This window comes from Vitis vinifera, chromosome 9 (assembly GCF_030704535.1).
Source record: "Vitis vinifera cultivar Pinot Noir 40024 chromosome 9, ASM3070453v1".
In the NCBI taxonomy this organism is placed as follows: domain Eukaryota; kingdom Viridiplantae; phylum Streptophyta; class Magnoliopsida; order Vitales; family Vitaceae; genus Vitis; species Vitis vinifera.
In genome coordinates this window covers 14,033,197-14,054,555 of record NC_081813.1, presented here as the reverse complement: position 1 = coordinate 14,054,555, position 21,359 = coordinate 14,033,197, and the positions used below count along the sequence as shown (strand labels likewise).

The window sequence follows — 21,359 nt, the reverse complement described above, 5'->3', positions numbered from 1 at the left end:
CCTGCCCCTTTTGGTCAATTCTCCCCTTCATCCTCCTCAAGAGATACAAAATTTCCTCTACTAACTCTTTCGTCAGCATACCAAGGCATCGACTGAACTTCGCAAGACAGCTAGAGTTCCACCCTTCATCCCACCCCCCTCCCTCTTCCAATTGAAAGTCAATCCTCTCCACGATTGGACTCGCATAACCCGATCCAACCGGGACAATCGCTAGCTCAGTCGCACTAACACTGCCAGTCGAACCCCGAGGAGGCTCTTTCCGACCATCGAGGACCAATAAATCTTCAATCGGCACTACTCGCAGAGGATCCCAGTCCATCGCCCCTGCCGTTGAGCCTTCCAACCCACTGGAAGCCCCCTCCGATACCAACAAAGCTTTGTTGGTCCCTAAGAAAGGAGTAGAAGAAGAAGCACCCCGAAGCCCCAAAGAAAAAGAAGCGGTTGTGATAAACGGGATACCTGGATGCTTCATCCATCAGTGCTTTGTCGGTGAACGTTGAACGACCTGGAAGCGACCCCCCAACGTTGAAATCTTCGTCGGCTAGCTCCACTTGTTCCAACCCCAAAGCTCCCACGATGGACTCAAGAGGAGCCCTAGAGGAGAAGAGCCACCCAAAAAGGCATGGATGGGCCTCTTTTAAAATGGGCCCAAAAGGCCCCTTAGAGTTCTCAACCACGCCTGCTCCCACGGGGCTGAAGGGTTTTGAGCCCACGGCCCAGCCCGCTCCACCTCTTGAGTCCAACATTTCTCTTCCTTTAAATTGCTCCCAGCCTGCTATCCCAGGCCCAGGCCCATGCCCACTTAAAGTTGAGTCCAATTCAAAGCCTTTAGCCGGCCTACCTACTACACCAACTGCATCCCTAATCCTTCTACCACACTCAACCTACTCTTCTGACCCCCAATTCTGATCACCAATTTGAGTCTCCCGCACGCTATCACCAGCGCATGCACCACCCACACCTTCATCCCCAACCTCACACCTTGCTCTTTTGTGAAAAGCAGACCTCGGCACTACCTGAGAAACCCAAGGAGGTGTTTCCCACCACAGGCGAACCACCTAGCAAGTATGCCTGGCCACCACCTGCAATGCCCCTGGCATATTCTTCCCAGAGGCTCTCACCAAGATACAAGCCCATTGCAACCGAGAAAAAAAAGTTGTTTCCTCATTAACAACTATAAAACCCCCACAGCTCTCTAATTCTCGTGAACACCTCTCTACTCCAAAGGTGAAGAGGAAGTCCTGCAACCCTCACCCATACTTCCTTGGCATGGCTCCCATTCCAAAAACACCCCACTTCAAGTCCCCATCTTTGCAAGAGAAACTCTCTCTCCTTAAAACATCCACTGCCCCTTAAAAGCACCAAATCAGCTTCAAATTTATTTTCAAGCTCAAACAGCACAAGGGCCCCACCCAACTTGGAGATTTTTAAACCTCCCCTTAGAAACCAACTTGCAAGTGCTCACCCCGTCAAGGATGACAAAGGAGGAACCGATTCAAAACTGTCACCAAAACAGCCAACCAAGCAACGACTTAGCTGCTCTTCCCTGCAAAGAAGTTCTCGATCCCCTAAATGCACCCATAAAGACTCCCCTAGTTCCCCTATCTTCACTCTCGTGACTTCTGCATACGTTCCTTTTCCTTTCTCTTTCCCTTTGAAACTACACCCACCCTTTACAGAGGTGGAAACACTTCTGTAAAGACTCCCCTGGTTCCCCTATCTTCACTCTCGTGACTTCTGCATACGTTCCTTTTCCTTTCTCTTTCCCTTTGAAACTACACCCACCTTTACAGAGGTGGAAACACCCGGACAAGCTTTGCTCAAAGCTGGAGTGGAGACTCCTAGGGCCCTTAACTTCTTAGCCAACAAGAACCACCCCCCTACTAAACCTTTTCCCTCTGGAAATACAAGACAATACTTCTTAGCTTCCACATCTCGCACCGAACAGAGTAAAAACCTACCAGCTTCATTTGAACGACACTCTAGCCTAAACTTTCTTCATCCATCTTCCCAAACTTTTAGACACCTCTAACTCGACTCTCCTCTACACCAAGCTTCCACACCTTCCAACAGATAGCTCAAACTCTTTTCTCCAAATCTTATCCAAGAGGAAAAGTCTTTGCTCCTTTCCAAAATAATCCCTCTTGGCTTACGTCGGACCACTTCAATGGAGATTTCAAAGGTCTTAGATTCTACTGCAAACCAACACTTTCCACCTTTCAAACCTCCTCTCACCTCCGAGGAAGCAGTCATTTCTTTTTTTTGAATTGGACTATTATTGGTAGGATGTGACCTATAAATACTTAAAATAACCTAAAACCAAAGGGCGTAACTTTCTCTACGGAACCTCCAAAGTCACTTCCATAATAGAGCATAATTCCTCAAAAATATCTTCCCAAACCCCAAACCTCCAATCTCCTAACGCCTACACACTAGATCCTAATTGATCATATAATCCTTTTTGGCACCCCCAAACCTCGACAATAAAAAATCTCTTTGAAATTTTTCAATGTTTGATGCTATTGCAAAATTAGGGTTATTCTAACTCTTATAAATAGCTCAGGATATGAGACAAGTGAAATTGAATTAGAGTTTAAGTTATTCTACCCCCTAAAGCAAAAAAGCTTTTTTCCACCCATCCAATCTCCTTGAGATTCTATCAATTACTGGATCTCAAAATGTATTTGTTTTTGGATTCTCCCCTAATGGAAGCCCACATGCGTTAAAGGTCAACCAGAGACTACACATTCAAGCATCGAAGCCAACCTGGAGATCTGTTCTTGACTTATATTGATACCAAAAAGAGTGTTCTTGTTTAAATTGATCATAAGATCCGATAAGTGCCTAAAAACCAATAATATTTTTTTATCAAACCTAAAAACCAATAATATTAGCTTGAGATTTTGCAAATCAACCAAAGAAACTCTAAAGAAAAAAATGGTGTCATCTACAAATTGTAAATGAGACACTCTAGTCTTATTTCTCCTTGTCTTAAAGCATATAGTTGTCTTAACCCAACCTTTAGTGTTCGCATTCACTAAGACCGCAAAACTAACTAAGGACAAGCATCCCCTCATCCAAGACCTCCATTGAACTAAATCCTTTTCTCTCAAGCACATGGTCCAAAAAACCCCAATCTACATGTCATAGGTCTTTTCAAAATCAATTTTGAAGATTACCCCTTCCTCTCCTGATCTCCTTTTCTCATCCACCCAACTCATTAGCAATCAAAATAGCATTCAAAATTTGTCTCCCCCCAACAAAAGCACCTTGTACACCTTGATAAAACCTTAGCTATGATATGTACAAACTCATCACTAGGCTAATAGGTCTAAAATATGAGATTTTTCCGGTTTGACTCTTTTGGCACAAGAGCAATGAAGATAACATTGGTGCTTTGATTTATTACCCCATTATTGTGAAACTCTAAGAACACTCTTAGAAGATTGTCCCTAATCACATCCCAGCACTTTTAATACACTGTAATGGTGAATCCATTAGGCCTAGGAGCCTTTTCCTTGTTTAATTGAAATACAACCTTATGAATCTCTTCTTCTAAAAAAGGGCAATTGAGCCATGCAACACTCTCGGTTGAAAAGGGAGACAAATCCAATCCTTCTAACCTCCAAAAACCACCCAAAGGTTTTGAGTATAATTTTCCAAATAAATGCATCATCTCCTCCATAATGTTTTCGATGTTATCTAGAATTACCCCTTCTTTTGAAACCAATAACTTTATAAATTTCTTATTTAGCCTACTATTGGCCACCCTATGGAAATACTAAAGAGTTTCAATCCCCTTTTCTTATCCATTTGACCCTAGCTTTGTCCCTCCAAAACACCTTTTCCTTTAACAACAACTCCTCCAATTCCCCTTTCTTTAAGGCCCTCATTGCTGAAAATTCAGGAGCCAAATTCCCTTCCTGCTGCTAGGTATCAATGCTAACAACCTCTTCCTTGCAGCATGGTTTGTTTTGCTCATATACCTTATGCCTCAATTTTTTTTTTCACATATAGAAGCTGTTGTGTCATAAAAGAATACCAATGGACTCTTGGAAACATGGACTAGCAATGGAAAAATGTTATTTTGGCTGCTGACTCCACAAAAACAGGATGTTGGCTGCATGACTGGGTTTGTAATCAAAACAAAAGATGCAACTAGTTTGAGTAAAGATTTCAGGCACTACCTTTTATTACCCACATAGATAGATTTAAATTATAAACCATGATATGAGATTGCGTCATGTCCATCTAGCCACGGAAAACCTAATTTGTAACAAGAACATTTAAAGGAAATAAATATCTCATTGGAAATTCTAGATAGACTTAAAATTCCAATGAGCTAAATAAACTTCAATACTGTTTACCGTTCTCTAAAACATACTCACAGTGCCTAATGGTCAATTTTAAGCCTAGTTTTTTTTTTTTGATAAGTAAACACATATATTAGCAAAAGGCAAAACGCCGCAAAGCATACAGGATGTATACGAGGCGACGGAGGCCTCACAAGCTACCAAAAAAACAACAAAGAAACCTACCAACCCTTAACTGGAGGCTATCCACTCCAGGAAACCTATAAGGGAGCGAGACTCCGCACCACTATACAATTTTGCCCACCCCCACAAATTACAAACAAAAGAATTCTTAACTTTTTGTATAGCTAACTCCCCCCCCTGAATGCTAATCTATTCCTCTCCTTCCAAACCGTCCAAAAAATAAATAACGGTATGGATCTCCAAATTTTCTCCCTCTTATTTCCCACAAAAGAACCCTTCCAGCTGACAATCGCCTCCTTTACAGTTTCTGGAAAGACCCATTGGGCTCCAAATAGGCCAAGAACAATCCCCTATAACACACTAGCCACTGTACAATGGATAAGAAGATGGTTGACGTTTTCCTCATCAATACCACATAAGTAGCAGCGATTAGGAAGCTGCCACCCTCTCTTTTGGAGCCTATCAAGCGTAAGAACCCTCCCCCAAGTAGCTTCCCACGCAAAAAACGCTAGCTTGGAGGGGACGTTCTCCACCCAAATGCCCTTTTTGGGAAAAAGCAGGGTACTATGGCTGATCAGCAGCTCATACGCTTCCTTAACTTCAAACTTCCCATTTTTCCCCCCCTTCCATAATGCCAAGTCCTCCTCCAGGGTGATTCTTTGACTCCTTAGGATTTGAAGCAATTCATCAACCATGTTCAGCTCCCAATCATTGAAGCCCCTAGAAAACCTTAGATTCCAACTTCCTAGGTCAGAATTGTGGTCCCATAACTCCCCCATAGTGGCACTCCTTTGGGCAGCCACATTGAAAAGTTGAGGGAACCTACGAGCCAACTCCACCTCCCCACACCAAGGGTCCTTCCAAAACCTGATTTTGGTGCCTTTTCTGACCTTAAAATTCATATTGTCCCAACACCAATCAGCTTCTCTCATAATCTCCTTCCAAACCCCAACACCAAAAGCCCCATTTACCTTTTTAGTCCTCCACCCAAATTCCTCTTGCCCATATTTTGCCACAAGGACACGTTTCCACATCTCCTCCTTAGCATGAGCAAATCTCCACACCCATTTTCCAAGAAGGGCTTTGTTCAAAGGGACTAACTTCCTCAACCCCAGTCCCCCCTTCTCCTTACCCACGCACACCCTCTCCCAATTGACAAGGTGAGCTTTTCTTTCCGTACTTCCCCCTCCCCACAAAAAGTCTCTTTGCAACTTTTCTAGTCTTCTTGCCACTACCCTAGGCATACGGAAAAGAGACATCCGATATAGTGGCATGCTAGCCAAGGTACTCTTTATTAGTGCAATTCTTCCGCCCTTTGATATGTATTGCCGCTTCCAGAGAGCCAGTTTCCACCTCATCCTTTCTTCCACCCCATCCCACACGCACACAGCCTTATTGGGCGCACCCAGAGGCAGCCCCAGGTAAGTTGATGGCAGCTGACCTACCTTGCAACCCAACTCCACAGCCATCTCAAGGATCTCCTCCACCTCCCCTACCGGAATGATCTCACTTTTAGTAAATGGACTCCAATACACGTGTTTCAAGAATCAGGGTGCAGTCACATGTCACATGTTATAAGAACAGGGAGTCGAGGTTCATGTTTGGAAGAAAAGGCAGGGCTGTATGGCACCATGGCATAATCACTAGTTCCAAGTTAGAATCCTCAAGCCTTGCAAATAATTATACAATAATAATTTGCCTATTATCATTACCTTGTGAGCATCAAATAATAGCCCAATAAGCCATCACTAGCTTATAAGAGAAAAACAGTTTTAAGCAACTATTAGCTGTAGGCTACTTAATTACCATCTGGGGGACATCCCAGAGTTCTGAAGAGCTATTGAGCATTCAAGATATTGGCTGGTAAGGGGGATGCAAGGATTGGGTGTGTTACTTTTTGTAAGAGAGGATTGGATGTGTTTAACCATGTAATGTTCAACATTCTTATTTGCAACCAGTCTTAAAGAAAAATAAAAAATAAATAAATAAATAAAAAACGGGGAAAAATGGAAGGAAATATAGAAACAGACGAAGTTCATTACTGAAATACACACCGATAGCCGTATTTAGCTTTTTTTCCATCATGCTTGGGATTCAAAACAAAAATGTTGTATGCATTTTCTAGTTGTAGATAGTCTACAAGGCTAGAGAAGAGAACGTCCATCATGTCCACATCTACTTGCCAAAAAGTATCTTCATCCTCCCTGGAAACACAGAATGATGATGATTACTCAAACCAGTAAGAGACAAAAATCAATATCTTTTTGAATTAGGTAAGTTCAGCATTTTGATTTTAATTAACAATAGAACAAAATATGAAAAGGGAAGAAGATACCCTTCATACACAAATATCCCTTTCAATTACAAAATTGAAGCCTTCACACAGTAGTTAGTATGACTCAGGAGCAAAGCACATTTTTCCAATCTGATCAGAAATTTTAGAATGCAACACTGTTCAGTGCAAATACAAACTACCAATCTTCCCCAAAAGCCCATTTTGCAAACCCTAAAGGGGGGCACTACTAATTTTTTATCATTCTTTTTTTTTTTTTTCTTTTCTTTTCTTTTCTTTTCTTTTTTTTTTTTTTTTTTTCTTTTGGTTGCTTGACTAAGTTGAGTTGGCCATGGGGGTGGATGGGGGTGGGGGGATGGTGTGGTTCAATTTAAAAGCCAAGGCAATAAGAGAGTGTTATTAGTCTCTCAAAGACCATTCATGAAAAGAATGAGGTACTGATTGCTAGGAATGGAGGGCAACACTCATTGGATGTTCTGGAGAAGCATCATAGACCATGGACACCAGTCCAGATCCTAGAAATTGGTGGTGGTGGGATAAAATGAACAAACAAGCAAAAGCAAGCTCCAAATAGGTGTATCAACAAACTTTTCAATATCACCAAATAAGCTGCAATAATACAATGTAGAGTTCGTCATCCAAGCAAATCTCTCCTATATATTCAAAAAACTCAAATAGCATTCCTTGAAGATGCAAAGGTTTCTTCTGGTCTTACATGGCTAATGTTTATTCACTGACGAAAAACCTGAAACAATACATCTTGGCCATCAAATTCATCAATAACCATTCAATTTCATCATTCCCATCAACATTAAGAATTCCCAGAGTTTATTACAATTACAGCATAAAACAAAGTGTGGGTGTGGCACATATAATTTACATGTAGCTGTAAAATAAATCTTTCTGAGTAGTAATAAGATTTAAGGACAGATACAACAGATTTCAGTCTACATGTCAATGAAGCATGAACATGATCCTCTTAATGATAGTAAAGAAAAAACAAAGTAAATCAAATTCAGGAAAGGATAAATAATTTACCTGTTACCAGACACATCATCCCTACGAGCTAAAACATTTATGGCATTGTCAAAAACCGAGGTAACCTTTTCACTCATTTGTATGGCATGAACAGAAACACTGAACAAGCACATTCATATTAGTGAAAACAGGTACAGATAACAGCAAGCTCATGTCCCAAATGAACAAGTAGATGAAAAGGTACAGAGAATCATTACTTGTAATTTATGTGACTGACAATAGGAAGATGATGGCGCTGCACCTTATCTATGCTAATCTTATAAAACGGAGTAAGAACTTCTCCAATATGTGGAACTCGTGTATGTCCAAAGATGTGATCAATTTTTGTGAACCAGCGCTCAAGTTCCTCAGGATGTAGCTTAAATTCTAAAGAAATATGACAAGCAGAGACCATCACTCTTATAAATTGAAATTAAAAGTTAAGCAAAGAGTAAAATGAAAAACTTAAAATTTTAAAAAAGAAAAAGAAAAAAAAAATTGAGAGTAACATTACATACCATGGTTCCCTTTTCCTTCAAATCCTATAAAAATAAAATTCACAGGGACTGGAAGATGAATAGAATCAACTTCCAAAAGCTTTAGATAATTTGCGATATTTCCTGGGATATAATTTATGAAAGTAGATTAGAAGACCTTGGCAGTGCTCATATCAAATTGATGGCAGCTATAACTTAACTTTCAGTTTGGAGAAATAGGTTTGAAATTTTAAACAAAGTTAACTAGGAGCTCATTCAAATTGATGTGCTGAAAAAAATAAAGAAAATATTGTAACAAGCACTACAAATTTAACCAACAATCCAAATTAAATTGATCTAGTCCCCTAAATTACATAGTTGTCTTTTGTTTGACAAAATCTAAGAACCAAGATGAAAAAACAATCTAGTTTCCACTTCAAGAGTTAAGCACTTTGAGTCCCAAGAAATTTATGGTGATCAGTTCAACTCAAAAAAAGCCTTATTCAAGAGATTATCTAATGTTTTTTAGTATACAGATCTCTACAACAAAGCTGTCATAGAATCTAACATAAAATTCCACATCCAGTTCTTTTAACCATGCAGTTATTTACCCCATAAGGATCACCAATGGAGAATCATTAAGCACCACCGTTTTTTTAAAGGAGTGAAAGCATACAACCTAGATATAGCTAATTGATCTTTCAGAAGATATGGCTCTATAATAACTTTCCTCCTGCAGGTTAAACCCAGTAGAATTCTGATGTTTATAAAATAATAACAATAACAATAATAACAATAATTATAATTAAAAAAAAATTCAATATCCATCAAAACCCATTACACAAAACCTCTCCAACAATTTCCTTTCACCAAACTCAAGAACTATCTTCCATAAAGGAATAAACGAATTGAGCCCACAAGCAGAGGCTTAATTAAAAAACAAAGTTATAGTCCAAGGTAAAAGAAAAGCTTCAAAAACATGCCCAAAATCAGTTAATGTAACCAAGTCTCGAGGGAAAGTTTGGAGAAACATTTGCAGTAAACATGCATTACCTGCTTCGGTGTAATTGAGAACACCCATTTTCCCATTGTTGGCTGATTCCAAATCATTAAAATCTGAACAATAGTAGATACCATTACAATAAAGAAATTAAAATAAAATAAAAATTATATACCCTAATAAATCAAGAAGATGGAAATCATAACTGAATAAAGATGCACATACCACTATGCATAACATTCTCACTCCAAAATCTACTCTTCTCTTTAAGATTAAATAAAGAAAACACTGATGACCTCCCAGTCTTACGAGTTCCAATGGGAGATCCATATGACCTACCTGCTAGGAACTGACATACATCACTGCAGAAATCAGTAAAACAAAGTTGTATCTGAAAAATAAATAAATAAATACATGTATGTGTGTATGTGTGTGTGTGTATAATATATATATATATATATATATTAATCATCAAAGCTAAAAGCTGGCACAAAGAAATCAATTGAAGCAACCAAAGTGGGGGCAGTGAGCCTATAAAAAATGAGTTGATACTCAAAATCTATATGAACAGAGGATTGAGATGAGAGCATGTTCCTCATAGACAGTGCCATTCAAAAGGATCCAAGAATGCTCAGTTACACATCATAATCATACATAGGGATGATATGCCATGCATATTTTTCTATCAATTTTATTGAATTGATTCCAACCACACAAGAAGAAATCAAAAGGAAGAAACTAGAAACAATCAATTGGTTTGGAGGTTATGAGGCAGAAACTTCGCTATCGTAGAGCTTATTTTGGTTGTAAATTTAAGTATAGTGCAAGCAAGCAATTATGCTGGTAAATTTTATTTTTATTTTATTTTTTTTTTTTTTTATAACCGAGGAACCTTCCATGGCAAAACCTTCCATGGCCAAACCCTTAAAACTCTCCATAGGGACCCAAACCTCAGGGTGCTAACTGCACCCACAACAACTAGTACCGAGTAAATCAAGGTATCATCATGGTAGGATTCAAACCTGGGACCATATACCTGGGTAACATTATACTACACATAATTGATACTATCAAAACAAAAAATGAGGATAGATGAGTTAAAAGAAATTGGGCACAATAATGAGCTCCTTTTGGAGCTTAGATGATAGATGAGGGAAAGAAATTCAATGAAATGGTAGACTCCATCTGGATAAGTGTGAGGAAAAGAGAAAAAGAGAGATAAAATAGAAAGGAAGAAAATTTTCGAGGGGGGAAAAGGTTCAAGATCCACAAGGCTATGTTTCGTTCATAGAAAGTAATAAGGAAAAAATGCAAAGGAAATGATTCTCTTATGTACGGATACCATGAAAAATGGGGCCAGAAAAAAAATATATAAAAGAAAACAAAGGGAGAGGGGTAGGGATGCTAAAAGATTTTCCTAAAAGATGAGGAGTTTACCGAAAGCGAATTCCTCAACAATTTAACTTTCCTTCTCTTTCGTTCAACTTTTCCATGAAAAACCAAACAAGAGAAAAAAATTTCAATTCTTCCTTACTTTTGTTTTCCTTCAATTTTTTCCTTGCTATTTACTTTCCCTCAAATTTTTTGTGAAACAAACATAGTTTTTTTTTTTTCTTTTTCTTTAATTCCTCCAATTTTATCTCCATAGTAAACAGAGATGAAGTATCTGAAAATGCATTAGTTTTTGAACAATTTCCATTACATTTCATTTTCATTCACATTTTCGATGGTGATCCAATCAAGAATACTTGTTAAATTCCTTCCCCTTTTTCTCTCATTTCCCCTTGTAAAAGAATAAATATAGTAAAAAATTAGTATGAGAAGAAAAAAAAAAACAGATAATCCAGTTGAATTCAAGAAGTATTATGGGGTTGATAATCTTCGGTATTTACAGAGTTGTAAGCAGACCAGTTGATAGCAGTAGTGTTGAATTGGTTCCATTAGGAACTGATACCTAAACCTAGAAACCATATTGATAATCTCCTTGACATCACCAGAATTAGGTATTCCTGTATTGTATGACGATGGATCATGTGCGATTTATTACCCAAAAGAAGAAGCAGCAGCAATTTTCGGAAATAGAAAGTATACAAACAGAAGGGGGAAAAGCACAGACCAGTAGAAGAAAAACGCAGATGAGGCGGTACAAACTGCGATCCATCATCTCATCGCCTCGCCTGCCACACCCAGCGCAAGAGAAGTTGTAGGGTTTTCAAATCAGCACAGAAAATGCTGCTTTGCTTTTGTTGTCCGCAAGACTCAGCGCAGACTGGGAGCCTACTAATTTCAATTTTCTCCACCTCATGAACCCTTTCTTAACTCTCGAGCCAATTTCGGTTGAGCCCCACCCGCAGGGTTTTGGACTTGGGCTGCTATTGGGACTGCGCACCTTCAGCTCACCCGTGTAACCCTGTGGCCTAGCCCCTCTCTAACAAATTTATTTAGGTGGGATCTGACAGAACAATGAAAAATGTAGGGTTATTTGGTAACTGTACGCTTTGAGTTTTATATAACAAAAGCTTATTACTAAACCTAAAATATTTTTAACATATTTTTAATATTTTAAAATATGTTTTAAAAATAATTTTTATGTCTAATATTTTATTTCTAATCATGGTATATATTTATATTATTATTTTTTAAAACAACAATAAAAAATCAAATGAAAATAATAAAAAACAACTAAAAGATATTTTCTAAAAATAAAAAATAAATTTTAGTTGTCAAAGTATTTTTTGTGTTTTTTATTCTGGAGAATAAAAAATTGTTCTAAAAAACAATTCTCAAACAAACCCTTATATTTTTCACAAAACAAAAAAAAATTACATTTGACAACTTGAAAATAGAAAACATTTTTTTATTCTTAAAACAAAAAATAAAGTGTTTTTAAATAACATTTTTTACTTCCTTTCACTTATTTTAAAAAATAATTATACAAATATAGAGAATGATTAAAAATAATTCATTGCATATAAAAGTTATTTTTAAAATATAAAAAACAGGTTAAAAACATTTCATATTCCCAAAATATATATTTGTTTTGAAAAATATCATAAAATAGTTTTTAAAAATTGTTTTAAAAAAAACATATTTAACAACCAAAAAATAGAAAATAGTTTTCTATTGCTAAAAACAGAAAACAAGTTGTTTTTAAACAACATCTTTAAGTTGTTTTCATTGTTTTATAATGGTTGTTTTAAAAAATAAGTCTACAAATATGAAAAATAATTAAAAATAAAGCACTAAATACAAAATTTATTTTTAAAACATATTTAAAAACATTAAAAATAAGTTAAAAACATTTCAGGTTCACAAATAGACTTTTGTTTTACAAAATATGATAAAATTGTTCTCAAAAGAGCATAGGGGAGTTAAGAAGAGATTGCCTCCCATGTTAGGATTTTCTTCTTTTCATTCATCATTTTTAACCCTTTCTTTTGTTTCCTTTATGAAGATTTCTTCTAGTTTTTTAGGTTTTTCTTTTCTTGGTCTTGTGGGTTTTACTTCTTCCTTTGGTGGTTGATCTATGAGCATTTTGTGTATTTTTATCTACAATGTTAGAAGAATCTAAAATTTAATCGATGACAAGTTACTTTGATTTTGGAAAATTATCAAATAAGGTGGGCCAAAGGTGATAAGGACCTTAGAGGGTCATTAACTTTAAAAAGGTCCTATAAAGGATCAAACTTTTGTGAAGACTATCTTTACCCTTTTATTAACTTTTTCCTATTTCTCCACAGACCCACACACACATACAAAGAAAAAGAAAAAAAAGAAAAAGATATGAGATAGGTTATTACGAAAGGAGAAAGGAAGAGCTATAAAGAGAGAGATGGAGGATGGTCTAAAGAGTGAAGAACTATTAAGCCCAGTGGCAAAGCCTAAGATGAGAGTAGAGAACTTAAAAGTCATGTAGGAATTTTTTACATGCATTCTTACTTGATAGCAAGACTTGCTTTTTAGTTTGAAATTTTGATTTTTGAAAAACTTAAAGTAACCTCTTATTTTTGTTTATTTTTAAAGGAAAAACAAAATAAGAAATAAAATTCTAAAGTGACTCCTTTTTAAAGGAAAAGCAAAGTCTGAAAAAATCGAGTCTAAATTCGGGGATTAAGTTACTATTAGGAATATATCATAGGGTTGCACCTCTTTAAGCCTTAATGAGGTCTTTACAAAATAAGTGGAAAGAACTAAGGCAATTAACGAATATACTATGGATACTAAGAGACAAAAACAAATAATATACAACAAGACAATAATGATTAAGAGCAAGAGATAAAGAATAATAGTAACATAACGCATATATCAAAGAAATCAAACAAATGAGGGGAAAAAAAGAGTACATCTCAATAATGCCCAAAACATGGCAATGCACTTACATAAGGAAAAAAATAGTTAGTTTTCAAACAAAATAAGATATATAACATCAAAACAAGAGTCACCTAATATATACCAGATGCACATGGTAAAAAATCAATGGTCAAAGATGGCTAAACTAGCATCAAAGTGAACTAATATACGTTAATCATATAGAGAAATCAAAACAAGACAACAAACATGTAATTACAAAATAAATCCTAATAAAATAGCTAAAGGGAGATCATGCTATTGGGGAAGACTTATCTAACATGTAGAAGATGTCTATAATACAAATTAAGAGTTAAAAAGGGTTTAAAACATGTGAAAAAGGAACGAATTAACTAGTGATTCAAATGATACATAAATAGGACAGAAAATAAGCATTTACAATATAAATTTGAATAAAATTTTTAAAAACAAAATAAATAAATAAATAACCTATAACATATTCAAGGTGTCTAAAACACAATCCAAAAGCAAAAAAAAAATAAAAATCCAAACATGCATCAATTGATTCAAATTTAATTAAACATCTTATTGCTAAAAAAATAGGACAAAATATTAGGTCATACAAAGATTAAATTATTTAACAAGTATGGAAGTGAGATAAAAATTAAAGCAAACGGCATGTTCAAAGTGTCTAGAACATATTCCAAAAGCCTAAAGTGCTAAAAAATTCACCAACTAGTCTAGATTTCAAAGAGCATTCCATAACTCCAGATCATGTCAACACAATAAGTGTGAAAAGATAGAATTAGTTCACAAGCTTAACAAATCATTTTTGAGCAAACCCAAATCTCAAAAACTTTTTTAAGAAGTCTAAAATATAGAAAAAAAAAATATCAAAAGTAATTTAAAACCTATAGTTATGACTGATTTGCAAGAATATTTCCGAGGTAAAAAATATGATAGAATCTAGACACTTAGAAAAATCGATTTATTCAACAAGCTTGGAGAGAGTTCTTTTAACAAAATAAAAATTATTTGATACATTTAAGAAGTTTAAAACACTATCCAAACCTTAAAAATATTTTAGAATAAGCCAAAAAGTCTAAATTTATAAAAACATTTTGAAAATAAAAAATAAGACAACAAGCAAGCAAATTTTGGGAATAAAAGAATGTGAGCTTTGCTATAACCCAAATTGTTTTCCATAAACTAATCCACATCCTAACCCCACAAGGAAAGGCTCATAGGGGTTGGGGATAATCTCATGAAATTAAGATTTGCAAGATTAATTCATATTTTCGAAATCAAGAAAATGTTAAAATCAAGTTTGAAAAATGAGTGAAGAAGGCCAAGAAAGTGAGTCGTAAATTAACTACAGGGCATTCATTTCTTCACACCCCTCAAATGAATATGAATTCAAGCTTATAAGAGGCATTAAGGGCCAAATTAACATTCGAGTTTAGAGAAAAGTGTTGAATGCACATGAAAACATCTATGGAGAGGTATGTTCCAATGTGAAATTAAGTCATGTAAGTTAAGAACTAGTAACAATCATTATTAACCATAAAATGATCATAACTTTAAGCTCCAAATGACCATGAGAAGTGGTTCAAATGGGCTGAAAAATGATCCTCTAAAAGTCAGTTTAAAAAAGCTTTTCAAAATTACAAAAACTAATAGAGCAACTATCATTTTCTCAAGTATGATGGTAAGCCCAAAGCTCATGGAAGGAAGCTTGACCTTGGGCCATGAAATTAACCATTGAAAGATGCTTGAAATTCAATCAAAGAGGGTTTGAAAGAGGATTTGACAACCAGATTTGCAAACAAACCCAAAAAGGGCAAAAACAAAAGGGTTTAAAGGGTCTTTTGTACAGAAAATCTCTTTGATAGATAAACAAACACTTTGTGTTTATCAAATATTATTTTAAAATCAGTCAAAAAAGATTTTAAAAATCATTAAAATGGAGGGAAAAGCATAATCCTCAAAAGAAAAATAGGGATTTCAAATTCAAATAAGTCGTATATCATGATTTAGTTAATGAGCTTCAAAAAGGATAAGATACCCAAAAGAGATCAAAATTAAATCAAATAAAGCTTGAAAAACTATTGAACAACAATATAATCAACAGATCAAGCATCTCATTAAGTAATTAAGATAAATAAAGTGAAAAAAATACTCTATAGATGAGCAACAAATATCCAACAATCAAATGTGTAGCCATTAATATCCACATCCAATATTCATATCATCTCAAAAATCAAAAGATGGAAGAAAATAAACTAAAAATAAATACAAAAATCGGATTTATAGGGACCTTATCCAAAAAATCTCCTCACAAGTGGAATCACTTAACTTCTAGTATGCATAACTTTTCCTCCAATCCAAATTGTCTTCCAATCTTCAAGAATTTCTCATCCTTTGGAAAAATAGGTAGAGTTTCCTTTAAAAAAAAAAAAATCCAAAATATCAAAACTAAAATAATATAATTACAAATGTCATGGAGTTTTAAGATAAAGTCCTTAAAAGCAAAACATGATGTACCAAAATAAGATTTCCTTATATATATATATATATATATATGCTATACTTTTAGTTTCCTTTATTTTATCCATGTTTGCATTAATATTTATCTAAGCATTCAACATTGCATCACTTGCATTGTACATGACTTAAGTGCATTAGGAGTTGTATTGAAATCCAAGTCATTAGGGTTCCTTACAAGTTTATGAGTTGTTTACAACTGGTTCATAAACTTAGGCAATCCATTTGAGATAGTAGTACATTACCTTCTAATTAGAGGGATGACTTGTCTTCGTCAACAAGATGAGTTTCCTATGATAAGTGTAATAGTATGTATGGTTACACACAAAATAGGACCTCCGGTGAATTGTGAAATTAGTTATCAAATATGCATGATTTCATGATTAATGACATATTTTGCATAGAAATTAGGGTAATGATTATATCTTAAGCTTGATTTTAATATTAAAAAAATGCTTTTCAATTAGGAAATTGTATGTCAATTTGTATTTATTTGACTTTCTCATATTTTCTTTAAGTTTGTCATATTATAACTATATTTCATCAATAATGATCTTCTTGAGATCCCCCCAAACATCGCGAATGTGAGAATGATGTGTGAATTGAACCAAAACTCTATTATGTCAAATAAGAAAGTCAAATCACAATCATAAAGATGAGTTAGGGTGTGTACCTAGATTGCTTCTTAAGCACTATCATGAGACCATCAAATGTTAGATTAACAAATAATACCATGGTTTTAAAAACTAGACTGGATTGGCTAGTTTGATCGTCAACCGATCACGGTTTTGGTTCAATAAGGTGAATTGGGTTGGAAGGTGGTTGAATTGGAATTGAACTGGATGGTCCAACCAAATTTGTATTTTTATTTTTTATTTTGTATTTTTATTTTTTTACAACATCAAAATGACTCCGTTTTGATAATTATAAAATCATATTTCCTTCACCCCCTCCTTTCCTAGCGAACTCCCCTATCATGGCCGCCCCAACTGCACCCCTTGGCCAGCCTTGCTGCTACCACGCCTATCGTGTTGGCCATGCCATACCAGCCTTGCTACTGCAATGCCTGAGTGGCACCCCTCCTTTCCCTCTATGCGCTTACGTGCACCCACGCCTTCCATTTTTATTTTTTAAAAATTTAATTTTTATGTTTTATATTTAATCTTTTAATTTTTTGTTGATTATAATTTTAATGTTATGTTTAATATTTAATTTTTAAAATTTTTTGTTTATTTATTGCACATTGAAATTTAATTTATTGAAAATTTTGTTGATTTATTTATTTCAATTGAAATTTGAATCATTTCCATATTTTATTTAGTTTAGAGTTTTAGACTTTGGATGTAAGGTGACAATGGTTTGATTATTTAATAAATATTGGGTTGATTGACATTATGATTGTATAACATGTTATATTGTGTTAGAGATATGACATATGATGATTGATGACTTTTACAAGTAAAAAATTTTGTGAAAAAACTCAACAAATCAGAGTAGATGTTGTCAAAATTTAGATAAAATTTATTATTTTTATTTATTTATTTTTAAAATTTTAATAATATATAAAATATATATTTATGACATCATCGGTTCGACCGCAGTTCGATCGTCGGTCTGACTAGTGAACTATGAATCAGTAACTTTTCTGATTCAATGATCGGTCCGATTTTGAAAACATTGAATAATACAACACTCAACATGCATTTCATCTCATTCAAATAATCAAGAATAAACAAAGCACTCAAAGCAATGACATATATCCAAATTTCCACCCTCAAAGTTTACATATTTGCATAATTAAAGAGATTAAAGGATTGAGAGACATACCTGGATAACATGCACAACTTACAACGTGCTTGCATGTAATGAAATAGGGTTTATGATAACAAATAACTATGATGCAAAACATATATATATACACATAAAAAATGGTCAGAATCCAAAAGAATATCATCCATCATTTAGGACATACATACAAGGTCATTGTTAATCCTGGCTACATTGATGCACTGAAACATCTTACAGATCTGAAAGAAGAAGGTTAGTTATGTTTTTATTAGTTTTCTATGATGATCTCATATATCCCCCCATTCTTTGATTTGATCGGATTACTTCAACGAGAGGTGTGCAGGTAAAATCAAGACTGTTGCTTTGACAAATTTTGATACAAAAAGATTACAAATAATCCTGGAAAATGAGATTCCAGTAGCTAGCAATCAAGTAAATTTAAATTATGTTATTATTTCTTATAATTCCTTCTACACAGCCAATATGCTGTCTATTCTGCTGTTGATGGATCAGAATTATGATTCATCAGGTACAACATTCAATCGTTGACATGCGCCCCCAACAGAAAATGGCAGAGCTTTGTTAGCTTACGGGAGTTAAACTTATAACGTCTCTTTCCCAACAACTTCTTATTCTTGCTTCCCAAATGCTGCCCTTTCCTACTTTCTTTCATAAATCTAACTGAGTTGCAATTGCAGGTATGGAACAGTAATGGGTGGCCTGTTATTTGAGAAGTTCCTGGACACCAACATAGCCATTCCTTTTTCTGCCCCTCCATTAAACACTCAGTCCCTCCAGAAGTACAAAAGGGTATATTCTTATTCAACACAATTATATTGCTTTATTCATTATCTGGAAATTGTTCAACACCATGAATAATTCATAGAACAATAAGAATGTCCCAAGAAGGTTACAAAGTTAGTTCTAAGAACAAACCTAGGAAGAACTTTGACAAAATGTGTAAAATATCAAGAATGGACTTTGTCTGTGGACAAGGAATGCATATTAGGAAAATAGAAGTATAAGTTGCCATCCAGGATGAATACATAATAATTAAATATTTCACAATTACTATGGGAGTTCTTCATAATTAAGGATGTTCATAAAATATTCAAGCACAATGTGATGATGCTTTCCAGATATAGATAATTTTGCATATTTGAATTAAATCATATTATGAGTCCCTGAAATTATATTTATGATTTCTGCAATAAATATGGTAGATGGTTGATGCTTGGGGTGGATGGAGCCACTCCCAAACTTTGCTTCGAACACTTAAAACTGTAGCTACTAAACATGGGGTCTCAATCCCAACTGTTGCTGTGAAATACATACTAGATTACGTAGTCATCTCACCTACTTGTTTTAAACCATAATTTTCTGTTGATTTATTGTTTGAACTCCAATTTGAATTTCTATAATGTTTTGCTAAATTGCAGCCAGCAGTGGCAGGATCAATGGTAGGCGTTAGACTTGGTCTATCAGAGCATATCAATGACTCCAATGTCGTGTTCTCCCTTGTCCTTGATGAAGATGATGTGAACAACATCCAAGAAGTTTTAAAGAAAGGGAAAGACCTGCTAAGAGTAATTGGTGACTGTGGAGATGAATACAAGTGTGCATGAGACTCATGCTTGTAATGTTCTGGTCATATTAATATTTGTTTACTAGAAATACAAGAAAATACCACAACGGACCATACCCGTTTTATTAAGTAAACAATTCTTGTTTGGCATTGTAATGTTCTTCAAGTTTTTTTGATTTTTCACAAACCACATCTTGTTCAATGGATGATTGTTTGCTTAGACAAAAGGAAAGATGGTTTGGGTGTTAAGAGTCTCTCAATTCTTAATAAGACTTTTATTTGCAAGTGGAGTTGGTGTTTTTCAAATGAGAATTGGGTTTTCTAGAATCAAGTTATTTGTGGGAAGTATAGACAAGAAAAAGAGGGTTTGTCTTCTTAGAAGGTGAGAGAGGGGTGAGGGGTTGTGTTGGGTTGTAGAAAATGGTAAGGAATTAGGATTGGGAACTTATGAGAACTAGGTATTCCTTCTTGGTAGTTAATGGGTGGAGAGTGAAATTTTAAAACGATAAGTGGTATGAGGGCAATTTGTTGAGTGTGTATTTCTCTTCTCTATTTGCTTTAAGTAATTGTAAGGATGTCTGGGTGTGTGGAGGAAGTTTAGAATTACTCAACTGAAAGGGGGGGGGGGGGGGGGTGGGGAGAGAGGAGGGAAGGTGAAATCCTTATTTTTCTAGACCTTTTAATGATTGAGAAATGGATTGTGTGGGGAGATTTATGGCATGTTAATTTGCATGAGAAGAGAGTGTATAGGGATGCAGAAAATACAATGCTTTGGACAATGACAAAGAGTGGCAAGTTTATAGTTAATTCTCTTTACAATGCTTTGGAGCTAGACAACTTCGAGTCTTTTCCAATAAGAGGAATTTGGCTCTCATGGGTATAACCTAGAGTGAGTTCCTATTTTTTTTTATTTTTTTATTTTTTATTTTTTGTTGAAGGCAACATGGGTAAAGTTTTAACCTTGGATCAAGTTCAAAGATGAGCATGGTGTTTAGCAAATAGGTGTTATTTTTTTCATTTGTTTGAAGAATCCATAGATCACTTGCTTCTCCATTGTGAAAAAACAAGGGTTTTATAAGAGTTGTTTTTTGCCTTTTTTTTTTTGGTATTTTTGGGTGCTTCCTTTATTAGTTAAACAGATATCATTGGGGTGACATGGTTCTTTTGTGGAAAAAAGTGTGGGAAGGTTTAGAGTGCAAGCCCTTTATATTTGTTTAGGAGATTTAGAAGACAAGGAACAAAAATGCGTTTGATGATGAGGTGTTTTCTTTCAAAAAGCTAAAAAATGATTTTTATTTGGTTTCTTTGGTTAGAGACTAAGTTGTTTATATATGATTGTCTTTTGACTTTAGTGAGTTACTTTGATTGGTTGGGCCTTGGTGAGGGTCCAATTCTTTTGGTTTTTTCTCCTATTTGAGCCTTGGTGGTGGAGGGAGGTTTGTTTCTTGTATACCTTAGGTCGCTCTTTTGGTGACTCATTTTAATTTAATTTTATTCTTTATCTATCATTTAAAAAAAAAAAAATCATATCCTTCTTGGAGTTAGAATATGTTGGTTAAACATACAATAGAAAAATTTACAACTCAAGTATTAGAGAAGTAATCTTGATGAGTTGATAACATTACCCTATTATTTTATGGACACCAATTCATGGGGTGTCTGTATGCAATAGATAGTAGATCACATACCTGAACTTTGTCTCATTGCAATTTCATAAGATACTGGTGTGTAGTTAACTCTTTTTAGTAGAGTATTGAGTCAACTTCATAATTGGAATATAAAGGAGCCAATATTTTCTTATAGGTCCCAATGGTCCCCCATCAAGCTCTTAGTTCATAGTGGCATGTTTTGA

At 35.0% G+C, this 21,359-nt stretch overlaps 1 protein-coding gene across 1 annotated transcript in view; it reads right to left on the bottom strand.

Annotated features, from left to right (window-relative positions):
• Positions 1-11,744, bottom strand: part of LOC100255062 (uncharacterized) — a 49,000-nt gene extending 37,256 nt beyond the window's left edge. Inside the window, exons 1-7 of the mRNA XM_010656725.3 lie at positions 11,399-11,744; positions 9,508-9,631; positions 9,336-9,398; positions 8,325-8,426; positions 8,025-8,193; positions 7,828-7,926; positions 6,551-6,700 (exon numbers count right to left, since the gene is read on the bottom strand). Of these exons, the coding sequence (XP_010655027.1) occupies positions 6,551-6,700; positions 7,828-7,926; positions 8,025-8,193; positions 8,325-8,426; positions 9,336-9,398; positions 9,508-9,631; positions 11,399-11,446 (755 nt within the window). The 5' untranslated portion in view covers positions 11,447-11,744. The remainder of the gene's footprint in view (positions 1-6,550; positions 6,701-7,827; positions 7,927-8,024; positions 8,194-8,324; positions 8,427-9,335; positions 9,399-9,507; positions 9,632-11,398) is intronic.
• Positions 11,745-21,359: the final 9,615 nt, after the last annotated feature.